Source organism: Acartia tonsa, chromosome 14 (genome assembly GCF_053477335.1).
Source record: "Acartia tonsa isolate MP-2025a chromosome 14, ASM5347733v1, whole genome shotgun sequence".
Classification (NCBI taxonomy): Eukaryota; Metazoa; Arthropoda; class Copepoda; order Calanoida; family Acartiidae; genus Acartia; species Acartia tonsa.
Genome location: NC_137273.1, coordinates 9,164,275 through 9,177,812, shown reverse-complemented (window position 1 = coordinate 9,177,812; position 13,538 = coordinate 9,164,275). Strand labels below are relative to the sequence as shown.

The window sequence follows — 13,538 nt, the reverse complement described above, 5'->3', positions numbered from 1 at the left end:
GAATAACATAAGAAAAGGAAAATCTTATCCATTAGTAGCTAAGCCTTTGATAGTGAATTAGACTTCATTTACTCTAGGATAACAATAAGTTAGTAAACACTAAAGAATAAACATGCCTTTGGTAGCTTTTAATGTCTATAAGAAGGGGGTAAAAATAAAATCATCTTTTTAGTCACTTAAAAAAACTAATTTTCCCTTTTCTACTTTAATAGTCACGTGTCATGACAGAACAACCGACCTATAAAACTGACCAAGTGTGCTCTAATCGTTCATAATAAAAATTTTGGCTGCAAAAAGGCCAAAAACAAATTTATATCAACAAATAAAATAGGTGGTTTTAATTACTTTAACATTTACAAATATTTTTTTTTAATATTCAACAATTTTAAAGCTAGATAATTTATAAATTTGATAAGTTTCTTTGAAATATTTAAAAATTAAAACAATATTAAATTGTAAAAATTGTTCTAAATTAGTCTTGACGAGTTTTACAAAAATAATTTTACAAGATATTTGCTTGGAGAAGCCAATGAAAGATTATTATACTTTTTATTCAGAGGATACAATGTTCAATCTCTTAATCAGCTTTAAGTATTTAAATTTATCTTCCACTAACCTCTCCCTGTATCTCAATAAATTTGGCACAAACTAAAGCTAAATTTCTAAATGCACAGATAACTTTTGAAAACCTTTCTAAGTTTTTATGATAGGGAATATTTTACTTTACTTTAATTTATTTTCTCGTATTCATTTGAATCCGGTGGATAGGAACCAGTTCTCATGAATACGAAAAAACTATGTCTAGCATCGTATTATATCCAGCTTTCTACGAATATAGAAATGTACGATCATAAGATTAAAACCAGTTTTTTTAGCCGGTGCCTACGGCTAAAAAGGGGCTAAAAAAACAAATTTTAATCTTATAATTGTACATTCTATATCCGCGGAAAGCCGTTTATAATACGATACGAGAAATAACTATTCTCGTATTCATTCGAATCCGGTGGATAGGAACCGGTTCTCATCCATACGAAAAAACTATGTCTAGCATCGTATTATATCCAGCTTTCTACGAATATAAAAATGTACAATCATAAGATTAAAACCAGTTTATTTAGCCGGTGCCTTTGGCACCTCGGGGCTAAAAAAACTAGTTTTATTCTTATATTTGTACATTCTATATCCGCGGAAAGCAGTTTATAATACGATGCGAGAAATAACTATTCCAGTATGGCTTAGAAACCGATAATATTCGCTGGATTAGAACTGGTTCTCAGCTATACTGAAAAATCATGTATTGTTTCGTATTATAGACAATTTTCTATGAATAATAAAATGACCAAATCATAATATTAGTAACAGTTTTGTAATTTTTCAATTTATTTTCAGCGGAAAGATGTCTATAATACGATGCAATGCAACAATATATAACTATTATCGTATTTCTACATTCTACATACGGGAATGGGTTTCCAAATTATCTGTCAATGTAATGATCATCTGGCAAATATTGTAATTTCTATCTTATTCGTCTCCGAAGGGGAAAGATAAATTTCAAAATTTGCCATGTGATCAAAGATTGAAAGAATATTTGTAATACCCATTCAAGCATGATCAGTATTACGATAAATAACTAGTATTCTTCTTGTTATACAATTTCAACTACCCGATAATATTTTTGTAAAATTGTTTATTGTAATTTTCCTTTCTTCTACTATAAATAAAGGGTGATGCTTAAAATGTCTCAAAAATAGAATAAATATAATACTTCTAAACTTGACTAACTACATTATTTGTTCAGATGGGATCAGCTTTTGAAATTTGGAACTCTTATCGTCTTGGAGTCGTGATCTGCGCCACTTTAACTTTAAAAATTTAGACATCTTTTACTTTTTTAAGGGAAAAGTTAGGTATATTATACATATATACTCGCGAAAAGAAGAAAGGAAGGTGTACTGCCAACAACTTCGATATTTACACCCTTCTGTCAAAATCCTGTGCACGCCACTGTATATATATGAAATGCCAAGTAATGAGTAATGAATTTGCAATCCCCGACAAAAATCACTTAATTTTGTACATGCTTGCAGTCATCTGTACTGGGGGGTAGGGGTGGTTAGGAAGTTAACCATCAACTTTCAATTTTAGACTTATAAAGAAAAAGGACATTTTTTTTTTTTGGGGGGGGGGGGTGTTTTTTTGTAGAGGCGGTTTCTCTCGAGACGGTTTATTTACCAGCCATTAAAATAGTTAAAAAGTATTAAAAGAAGCTTATTGTAAATTAAATGCATTTTCTTACATACACACAGCAAGAAATCCTGTTACTTATGTGATAAATCATATAGACTTATATTATTTGCATTACAAAATGATGTCTAATTGCCTTTATTCTGTGACTGCTGTTTCGCCTCCCCTAGCTCAACTAGTTCTCTTGCCTTCAAAATTAAATCAATAAAATTTTTACTCGAAAGGTAAAACAACAATTTTTCTCTGTGTTTGTATACCAAAGTAAAATAAGCTTTCTCAAAAAACGCGCGGCTAGAGCTAACTACACATGGAAGAACACACTTCTTTGTAGAAAATATATTTCGCTTTATTCAAGCCTTCTCAATTCTATAAAATAATAACCATATTTGCAAAAATTCTTAAGAAAACAACAAGCTTCATACTAGTTAAAATTAATATAAGTTTAACAAAAAACAAGTTAAAAATATTAAGAACTTTGAAAAAAAGAATTTTTAAAAACAAAATAAAATCCAAATCTTTTTACTTTGAAATATGGTGTACCTAATTGTTTGAGAGTTTATGTACAACTGAATTATTTATTGTAATGGAAGGGGGGGGGGGAGGGTTAGCATATGAAAATTGGCGGTCAAACTTTTCAACAGTGGTAAGAATTTATACAACAACAAGGAAGAAAATATTTAAAATTTTGGTTGGGTTAGCATTTTTAAAAAAATATTGCAATTTGCAAGTCAAATAGGTATAAATTATGTTACAAGAAAAAACAACATGTATTAGCAAAATTTACTTTCATTAACAAAAATATATAACAATAACAATAATTTTAAATTTTTCTGTTCAGCCCCAGGTGCTTTGTTTCAAATTTATTGATGAAGAAGGATTCTCGACATTTTCTGTACATGGCTGACTCCTGCCTGCAATTTTCTATAACAGATACTTTCATGTTGGCAACACTGTGTCCAGGAAGATTAAAATGTTCCCCAACTGCAGTTTTATTCAAGTTTTCATTTTGAGATCTGACACAATCTAAATGTTGTTTGAATCTTTCTTTAAGCTGTTTCCCCGTTTCTCCTACATACTGTGTGTATTTGCATTCTCTCCTATCACATGTTATAACATAAACGAGATTTTTAGTAGAGCAGCTGACTGGTGTAGAAATAGGTACCTTAAAATTATTTGCTGAGCTGTAGACAACTTTGGCTTCACGGACATGAGGGCAGGAGGGACAGTTAGGTAGGTTACATCTCTTCATACCTTTGACACTTCTTTTTTCACGTTCAGGTAGCTTTGATTTCACCAATATTTCCCGGAGAGAGCTGTGTTTAGGCTGACGATATGCAACTAAAGGTGGTTCTGGAAATATCTTTTTCAGTCTCTCATCCTTTACCATTATTTTCCAACCTTGTTTTAGGATTGTGCTGATTGAAGGTAGAGCTGGATGGAAAGTAATAACAAATGGTATTCTCTTGGTTGATACTTTAACTTTCTTTTCCAGGGCCGCATTTCTATCAATATTTAGAGCCTTGGCAATAGCACCATTGATTATCTGTAGGTTGTAGTTTCTAGAAAGAAGCAGTTGTTTAAGTTCATCTAGTCGTTGGATTAGTGTGTTTTTTTCAGAACATATTCTTACTAGTCTGTAACATAAGCTGAAGGGAATATTTTTGGTAATGTGTGCAGGATGTGCTGATGTTGGCAACAGGTACTGGCAACGGTCTGTAGGTTTTTTATAGATATCTGTGACCAAGGTTTTGTTTTTGATGGTAACTAATGTGTCCAGGAAAGGTATGGATCGGCTTGAGTGGCAGAAGCAGTCATGTTCAACTCCAGCAGGATAGGTACAAGGGAAAGGACAGGTGAACGAACTTGTAAATTTAATTGTGGGGTGGAGTGTATTGACCAATTCTAAAAACATTTGTAGATTCTCCACACTGCCTCTCCAGATCATAAACAGGTCATCCAAGAATCTTTTCAGTAAAATTAGGGGATTTCTGCCAGCTGCCACTTGCCTTGCTAGAATTTTTATCTTGACATCTATACTATGCATCATTATTGTTGCATAGTTTGGAGCACAAGCCGTGCCCATGGCTGTGCCACAAGCTTGCAGGAACAGAGATTTGTCAAATTCAAATATATTACATGTGAGGACTAGTTGCAGAAGTTGAATTAGAAAGAGTGTTGGTACAGTTTTGTCTGGTCTGTTTTCTAGAGCGGATTTCATACAAGATATTCCATCATCATGGCGAATATTTGTATACAATGCAGAGACATCCATGGTCACCAGAATGTCCGTGTCTTCAATGTTTCCAGAGTCATTGAAATCTTTCAGTGTTCTGAGGAAATCTGGAGTATCTTCAATAAAGGCAGGAATTTGATGAATGACTTTTTTTGCATGAAAATCAACGAATCTTGATATGTTTTCAGTAATTGATCCATTACCAGAAACAATAGGACGGCCTGGGGGGATAGTGCCAGGTTCATGTTCCTTATGAACCTTAAAAATCTGGTAGAACCTGCCTGGGCCTTTGTCACTAGGATTCATGGCATTAAATTCAGATTTTGTTATCCATTTGTTGTTTAGCCCATCTTTTAATACAGAAACAATTTGGTGTTTCATTGTATCCAAATCCTTTTCGGATGATGGTTTGTAGTAAGGTAGCGGTGGCCCAGTTGGTTGCTGTTGAGAAGAAAGAAGGTGCTGATTGCAGCTGTTTACATAATCATCATAGTTAACCACAACTATACCACTGCCCTTGTCCGCAGGCTTAACTATGATCTGGTGTTCTTTCTGCAGCTTGACTAGGTTCTGGAGGGCCTCAAATTCGTCCTCTGGTAGATTTCTAATTTTTGGATTGAGGTGTTTTTTGTTCCACAGAGTTCTGTTTTGTAAATTAGATTCTACAGTATTACGGAAAGTTTGTAATGGTTTAGCTACATTACCACGATTTGGAAAATTTGTTTTCTCCTGTTTAAATATTGATGGAATAAAATTACTGTCCTCAGGTTCAACATCATCAGTGTAGAATTGTTCTGCCCATTGCATTCTTCGACTGAATTTTAAATGATCTGATAAAATTTCTGTCATATCTATATTTGGAGGTTTGATACAAAAATTTAGACCTTTGTTCAGAGCTCGAATAGCTGCATCACTTAAATTAATGCTGGAGTAATTAAACACAATGTTGACTGGTGTTTTTTTCTGTAATCTTTTAAGTATTGTTGATTTATATTTTCTTTGTCTCGCCCCTGGTCTATTCTTCTTTTTTGTCACTCTAACATTGTTGGTCCCCACTCTAGTGTTGTCCACGTTTTGTTGGCTCGTATCTGTAGTTTCTGAGAGAGATATTATGTGTTTTAACTTATTGTTTTTGGTTTTTAATGCTTGACACAAAAGTTTTCGGTTTTGTTTCACTAAAAATTCTTGTAGGTTCAGCTTGTCAATAGTTGTCACTAAACATAACATTTTATCTCTCAATTTATCTTGTTCCCTGTACAATTTTAAGCAACAGTCATTCATGTCATCAATTGAATTTTGTATCCAACGTTTTGATTGTTCTTTAGATTCTTCATACCATAATTGTTTGAATTCATTTGAGCCAAAATTTGCCGGTTTATTTCGTATTTTGAAAGTGTTTGGGATTACATCACTGTTAAGGCAATTTCGCAAAAACTCACAAGTAGCAAATTTATTATTGGATTTCTTGACAATTTTGTAGTGTTGGTTATACAACAGTCTGAAGCCAGGAATCGTTAAGAATTTTGAAATATAATCATTACCAGAAGTCTGCATGGCTGAAGGAGTCACAAGATAACTTCACAAGGACGCTGGGTATGTTGATATGTAGATGTTCATCTCAAACAGATGGGCGTAGCATCTGGTGGACAGCATCGCTAACTTCTGCTTCTTCTTGTGTAGGAGGCTGTGACAACCTTCTTGAGCTCTATGGATGGATGGTAAATCTCAAAAAACGCGCGGCTAGAGCTAACTACACATGGAAGAACACACTTCTTTGTAGAAAATATATTTCGCTTTATTCAAGCCTTCTCAAAATAAGCTTTTATAAACAATTACGTATATATATTCGAAATTGCTGTGTTGGCCATTCGGTTGGGCCGACATTTAAATGCATCCGCTCGTCGTCGGGGCGGTGGAGTATAGGTTCGAATCTCGGCATAACACCGCGTCATAACTGAATACGTTAAAATGGTTCCAACTGTTGCTATGTCAAGTGCGCGACATCAAACGTTAGAGTAAGGGGAATACCCTGACCCAAAATAGGTGCAACTCATTACCATGCACAGTTAGGACATCCAGACAAAAGGTCGTGCATTCAATGAGTTAGTTGTCTGATGGGAGTTACTGAACCTAATACTGGGTTGTTGGACATGACACTAGAGTGTCATGGACAGCAGCCTCCCCCTGTTTGAGGTAATTGATAGGTTGTGTAGTTGCATCGCTACTAAAAATGAAAACTATTATTGATTTATGTTCCTTGCGTTGCTTCTTAACTAGGATCTCCTGAGGGATGGGAGATATCTGGAAGAAAGGGACAGATCTATGGAATAACTCCGTCCACACAGATAAACCTACAAATACATATTTTTAAAAGCCTTGCTTATTCTTAATCAAATATCTTGTAATAGTATCAGTCTCTGTGAAGCTTTCTCTAACTGCTGAACCGATATGGTTCTCATTTACAATGTACCTTTTGACCTAGGAAGGTTTGTAACTTGTGGGGTAAGGTTACACCTCCACCCTCCCAAGAGAAATAGCCCCAAGAAAAAGGGGCGTAGTCGCTAGTTAGAAATATCGTTATTTGAACTACATTCGATATCTTTTTGTCTGTTTCTATATATAGCTTAAAACATCCAAAAACTGTAATAGTAAGGCCTTTTTTGATAAATTTTCAGTGTTAGCACCCTTGCACCTAAGGGTGAAAATACTTAAGTAATCAGAATCATTGTAAGAAAAAAGAGAGGACAAATGACACTTTTCAATCTTTATACTGGTTTCTGTCTTTGGTAGCTATCGGCTGAAAGAGTACGGTAAAACACCAAATATTACCCAAACTCCAACAGAATAATAATATAATAAAGGATTAATTTTGTTCATCCCAATTGGGGAGAATATTAATTTATCGTCCATTGTCCTATCGCTAATATCTACCTGAGACTAGATAATCCACTGGAAGATAAGTTTTATTCTCTGGAACACTGGGAAGAATATTCCTAAAATAAATGTAGACTTTTGTGTAGAAATAAAAGAAATTGTCAAAATCAACAAAAATCAATCTTCACCTTTCATTTATAGAATACCTAGGTAATTATTGGATTTTTTTTGTTTGTTAGTTAAGATTTCGCTGAGTGACAAAATAAAATAACACGGCAGAAAAGCATCAAATGCTGTAAATTGCAAAAGTAAATTAATTAATTACAAGTTACCGAACATTTTTCTAAATATACATTTTTAATCTAAATAATATTTATTTTGTGTCAAAGATTTTAAACAACAGTTCGAACTCATCAAAACATTTGACGATATTGCACCAAAAATGCTTAACATTTCAAAGTTTTTTTTTCATATAAAACCATGGTAAAACCTAACTTTTTAGTCGTTAAACCAAATATCAAACATTAACCTAGTATATTCACTGAAAAAATACTATGGATCAATGCTGAAAGGTTCTTGGAATAACTTGCTCTCGTTCGTGGATAGTTCGCTTTATTTACCTGGCCATGATTTGGCTGTTGGGTGATGGATCCAATGACCCCAATCTTACAGGCCTCCTAATAAAAATAAGATCAATGTCGTGATTTTATAGTTCAGAAAAAAAAACTCTCTTAATATTTGATTTTAAGAATTAATTTAAGAGTAAAATCAATTTGCAGGCATCATAATATCAATGCAAATTACCTAAAAAGCAAGCTACATAAATATTTCAGCTGTTGATTTATATGATTTTTAAAATGACACACAATTATGGTTTCAGTAGAATTGCAAGGAGACTTTCTCTTGCAAATAGCAGTTTAGCTGGTGCAATCCCCTGGGGATTTAATAACCTATTTTATCTTTTATTCTAAAATCTAGCAATCTAATTCTAAATATTTTCTTTGTTAAAAGCTGTACCTTGGTATTTTGTAAAGAGGGTTTGTCCAGGATTTTATGTGACTTCTAGAAAATTGAACCTAGAAACAATTTAAATAATATTACTAATTCTATTGACCAAGATAATAGTAGTGTTATCTATACCTAATGGTCTTATTTATTTTTACCTTCACTATTAGGGATGGCAATCCGTAAAATTTTTGGTCCGGAATCGGATTCTTACAAGAATCCGTCAAAAAAAGGCGGATTCCGGATTCGAATTTTGGATTCTAGCAATATTTTAAAAGGCTTTTTAAAAAATTCAGTACTACATATGTTCTAAAAATTAATGTTCTTGGTGTTCTCTATAATTCACTTCCGAGAATCGAACCAGATTTTAAAAGATTTTATATGTAATGATGATAATCTTTGCCTTCAAAAAGCGGGAGTTGAAAGAAAAAACTAAAAACGCTAATTTTAGCCTAACAATTAAGAATCCGAATCCGCTATTAAAAAACGGATTCCGGATACGGATTCCAAAATTGACCAAATATTGGGCGGATTACGGATTCCGGATTTTGATACGGACTGCCAACCCTATTCACTATACTATTTTAGTACAGAACGGACCATTTAAAGGGCTGGCCAAGGGACAAGAGAATCTTATACATAAAAAAAACTAGGGTTGGCAATCCGAGTCCAGGATCCGGAATCCGCCCAATTTTGGAATCCAATCCGGAATCCGTTTTTTAATAGCAGATTTGGATTCTTAATTGTGAGGCTAAAATTAGCGTCTTGAGTTTTTTTTGGTCCGAATATATATTTTAATTTTTAACAGTCATTTTGGCCGCTGTAGTCTTTTAAAATATTGCTAGAATCCGGATCCGGAATCTGTCAAAAATAAGAATCCGGAATCCGCGGAGAATTCGTTTTATTTTTGGACAGATTCTTGTAAGAATCCGAATCCGGTCCAAAAATTAGACGGATTACCATCCCTAAAAAAACTATCTTAAGAACATATTTCAAAGCAAGTTTAGATAAGGTGTTGGTCCTTCAGAGGACCACACAAATTAAACATTATAGGTATACATATATGCCCTAACCCCAAGGACTTTCTTTGTTTATCCACCTTATTCAAAAAATTATTCTGTCTGAAGTGGGTATTATTGAATCGGCTAAGGTTAGTCCGATCGCCAAATAAATTTTGTAAGAATTTTTCTACAAATATTTCAAAAAGATTTTCTTAAATCATAGAAGGGTTATCTACAGTAAAAAATTTGGGAGATTTTTTTTATATAATTTTGGTGATTTAGTGTGCCCGGAAATTTATCACCTAATGCAAATTTTTTTTCAATGAATTATGTATCTATCTTACCTCCCAATTCCAGGCAGGCGAGGGACTGAGGGGCGTTTCAGGATTTCTAGATTATTTTGTCGTTTTTATATTAATATTTTACATATTTGTCCTCAATTTAATTTTTGGAAACTCAAGAAATAAAGATATTTCATTTAAAAAATATTAAAACTTAGGTAATATTTGGTTTCCAACAAAGTACCTTTTGAGCTCTGATAATTCACCCCCCCCCCCCCCCCACCCACCCACTTAATTTCTATAAAAAAGGGGGGGGGGAGTTCCTTTGTTTGTTACTTTAGTTAAGGTTAGGTTATATTTGGTACTGGGTAGGACACCACAGGCATATGCTTAGTGAAGTTAGAGGATTTAAGCCACCCGCATAGATTAGGCAACCTTTAATTGTACGACCTTTGTCTGAGAAGTCCTAACTGTGCATCGTAATGTGTTTGGCCTGTTTTGGGCAAGGGATTCCCCCTACTCTAAATATTAATATCGCGCATCTGACATAGCAGCAGTAGGAACCATTTTAAGAGTCTTTAGTTATGACGTGGTGTAGAGCCGTGCTAAAACTTGATACTGATTGTAAATAAGACATTCCTGTGTGCCAGCTGGCGGTCATGTTCACAGTCAAATATAAATGTATCAAAGATGGGTAGGAGGGAGGTGTCCAACAGATCTATCAGGTAAACACTACGGAACTCAAACAGAGAGGGGAACTAACAAAATATTAATTCTCAAATTCAATTTCCATCGAACTGTTTTTAGGAAGAAGTTTTCAGCGTCCAATCGTCAATCAAAGTAAGATACGAAATTTACGTCTTATTTTCCCTTTCAATTTAGTTTTAAAAAGAAAATAGATTTTTTAAGGGCGGGGGGGGGGGGGACAAGAGTATTATTTTTCCAGAGGCGATTTCTCTTGGCAAGGTAGAGATAGCCACTTCCAACAGAAAAAGGTATACATCTTACCTATAAGATTTTTTCTGTTAAGGGCAACCATATTGGTTAGCGTGATCCTAAGCTAATGACAGACACAAACACAGACAGACATCCTGTTATTTTGATTTATGGATAGAATATTTTATTTGAGAATAAAACCTGAACAGTCAGCTGATGAACACAATCCAAAAAAATCAGAAACAATGGAGTTAAGCTAAAATAAAAAGTTTAAATAATTTATATATTACTAGCGGCTACGCCCCTAGAGGCCTCTAGGGGCACTTGAGGAGGAGAGAGTCGAATATAATAATTCAATTTCTTATTTTAGATTTTAAAAGAAACAGTAAAAAAAAATTTTTTGGGGGGGACGAAAATTTTTTTTTTTTGGGGGGGGAATTTTTCATTTTTTGGGGGGGTTGGGGTTGTCCCACACCCCAAGAAAATAGTTATAAACCTTCTCAGGACCTATGAGAAGCTACCCTGTTAAGGAGAACCCGATCGTTTCAGCGGTTAGCGAGATCCTTCGGTACAGACAAACACACAAACACACAAACACGCAAACACACAAACATCCTGTTACTTTATTATAAGGATATAATAATCATATGTTTTAGCATGAGCTGGATCTTTAAATCATTTTAATGGTGCGCTAAATCACCCCGCGCAGAATTTCAGCCAATGTCTTAAATAAAATTGTTGTTAAGTTAGCTGAGGCTGACAAACAAAAATTCAATAAGAAATAACAAGGAGTGGGGGTTCTTGGAAAAGTTGCTAGAAATAAAATTACAGAAACAGATTTAAGTGTCACTAAACAATCTTTAAATTCCAAAACATTTAAGGAGTATTAAGGTCAAATAAGATACAATTTTGAAGATTTTTGCTATATTTCTTTACGTGTTTTTATACCTATCTAAGAATAGTGTATTTTTTATTAAAAATAAGTTTAAAAAATCTAACTTTAAACTAAAAATTTTGGATAATTGAAAGTTAACGTCGTATTTTCACAGAGTAGCTTTTTATAGGTTATTTTTGATTTACTATGAAATTGGCCCCGCAGGGGCTAGAAATAGGAGAAAACTACTGTGAAAATTCATCGAAACCCGATTTAAAAAAAAAACTTAGTTTATATCCCTTTTTAGACGGACTTACAAACATCCATAAATAATATAAAAGCTTCGCTACTAACCTGTTTGAGTTGCTAGGAGAACATATTTGATTATGAGCAGAGAATGGATAACCAAGACTCACCCAGTTATTCTAAAATTTTATAAGATTAAAATTCAAAAAAATCTTTTTATTAACCTTTCTTGACAAGGGTTACCAACCCCCTCAAAAAAATAAAACAACCAGGGGGGTGACAAGTTAAAAAAGTCACCTCCTTGACAATAAATAACACACCTATCATAGGCGTCCAAGGGGGGGGGGGTAATGGGCCATTTGGCACCCCCAAACGATTTAGGGGGTGCCGTAGGCACCCCCAAAATTTTGTGAACAATACCCCCCCCAAAAAAAAATTACCCCTACCTTGGGGGTGCCGTAGGCACCCCAAAAGATTTTGGGGGGGTAAATACTCCCCCCAAAATAGAAAGTCTCTAACAAAAAAAATTTTTGCGCGCTTCGCGCGCATTTTTAATACTAAATTTTTTATCAAATTTAAATTACCCCCCCCAAAAATTTTACCCCTGGGGTAAATTTTGGGGGGGGTAAACAAATTTTACCCCTGGCAACAGATTTCAGGGGGGGTAATTACCCCCCCCCAAGCAAATTTTACCCCCGGGGTAAAAATTTTGGGGGGGGTAAAAAAAATTTGCGGCGCGCTTCGCGCGCCATTTTACCCCCCCCAAAACCAAATTACCCCCCCCTTCAAAAAATTTTACCCCCCCCAAAATAAAAAGCTTGGACGCCCCTGACACCTATCTAAATTTTTGTTTAATTGTGATGGCAAAACCGTGTGCACAACAATTCTTGGAAGGCTTCCTCAAAAGTGCAACAACAATTCAGGCCCTAACTTTTAAAACATACATACTCCTAGACCCATATTTACAATTACTAAATTTATTAGTGAAGATTTATAAGAAAAAAAACAAGAAAAAATCACCAATAAGCTCTCTAACCTGAATTAAGGTCTGAAATCCAATTCTAGATCTAAAGTCTGGTTCCATGAATATTTGTACCAGTGAGGCCACTAATAGGCCGGGTCCACGGCCGTCGGAGTCAATTAAAACGGCGGTTTCGCCCCTTCCTGGTCAGTGATGCCAATGTTATTTATCCACAAGCAGAGCAGCAAAAGTCAACAATCAGAAGAAATCTTAGATTAAATATTTAGCGGTTAATTGGGTCCAAACTCATTTCTAATAATTTAAATCTCCACACTGGGGTTAATTTTGTTCTTCATAATTGGAGATGTACATCAAATTATTGTCAATTGTCCTATCCCTTAAGATACCTTATTAGTAGGTACAATATTCTATTCGTAAATAACAATGACATCCCTATTATTTCACAGACATCTGTAGCAGTTCTGAGCACAGCACTTATATAAGCTAACCATCCTGAGTGTCAAATATGCATTATAGTCACGTGAAGCTAGTGTCCTCTAGTCCTTCCATCAGTAGTGCTGCTCTCTATTCGGTTCTCTATCCTATAATATAAAGTAATAAGCTTTTTTGTCTGTAGCGAAGGATCTCACTAACTGCTGAACCGATATGGTTCTTTACAGTGAAGCCTATTATAGGCTCTGAGATGGTTTTAGGCTATTTTTTTTTTTTTAAATAAGTCTGGGTATGGGTTTAGGCTATTTTTCTGCCCTTCGAATATAGAGCCCCTAGATGCTAGGGGCGCAGCTGCTAGTTATATAAAAAGTATACTAAACAAGGGAAAGACGACCTAAATTAAATTTTTTTCGTATTTTCCACTTTT

The 13,538-nt window shown here is 34.5% G+C and overlaps 1 protein-coding gene across 17 annotated transcripts; it reads right to left on the bottom strand.

Moving 5' to 3' along the window:
• Positions 1 to 399: 399 nt before the first annotated feature.
• Positions 400 to 13,260, bottom strand: LOC145306676 (myotubularin-related protein 10-A-like). 17 transcript variants are annotated; one of them, XR_013875126.1, is made up of 14 exons: positions 13,108 to 13,260; positions 12,734 to 12,857; positions 11,806 to 11,876; positions 10,779 to 10,833; positions 10,283 to 10,399; positions 9,705 to 9,752; positions 8,372 to 8,430; positions 7,975 to 8,031; positions 7,412 to 7,473; positions 6,740 to 6,831; positions 2,384 to 2,438; positions 1,410 to 1,865; positions 1,207 to 1,282; positions 400 to 801 (listed from the first exon to the last, which is right to left on the bottom strand). XR_013875126.1 is itself a non-coding variant. In XM_080148979.1 (12 exons), coding segments are annotated over exons 1-12 (777 nt in total). In that variant the 5' UTR covers positions 13,110 to 13,260; the 3' UTR covers positions 400 to 1,830. The 17 variants fall into 17 exon arrangements, 1 of the variants encoding a protein (XP_080005105.1); XR_013875131.1 differs by having other exon boundaries at positions 400 to 726; positions 1,244 to 1,282; XR_013875133.1 differs by lacking the exon at positions 1,207 to 1,282 and having other exon boundaries at positions 400 to 721; positions 1,341 to 1,452; positions 1,601 to 1,865.
• Positions 13,261 to 13,538: the final 278 nt, after the last annotated feature.

What these genes read in the sequence shown, in the direction of transcription:
- LOC145306676 (XM_080148979.1), bottom strand. An exon ending in TCTCCTAGCAACTCAAACAG is followed by an intron (nt 10,834 to 11,805) that starts GTTAGTAGCGAA and finishes TTTTTATTTTAG; the next exon opens with CTTAACTCCATTGTTTCTGA. An exon ending in ACAGCAGTCACAGAATAAAG is followed by an intron (nt 1,866 to 2,383) that starts GCAATTAGACAT and finishes AAATTTTTAAAG; the next exon opens with TTAAAGTGGCGCAGATCACG.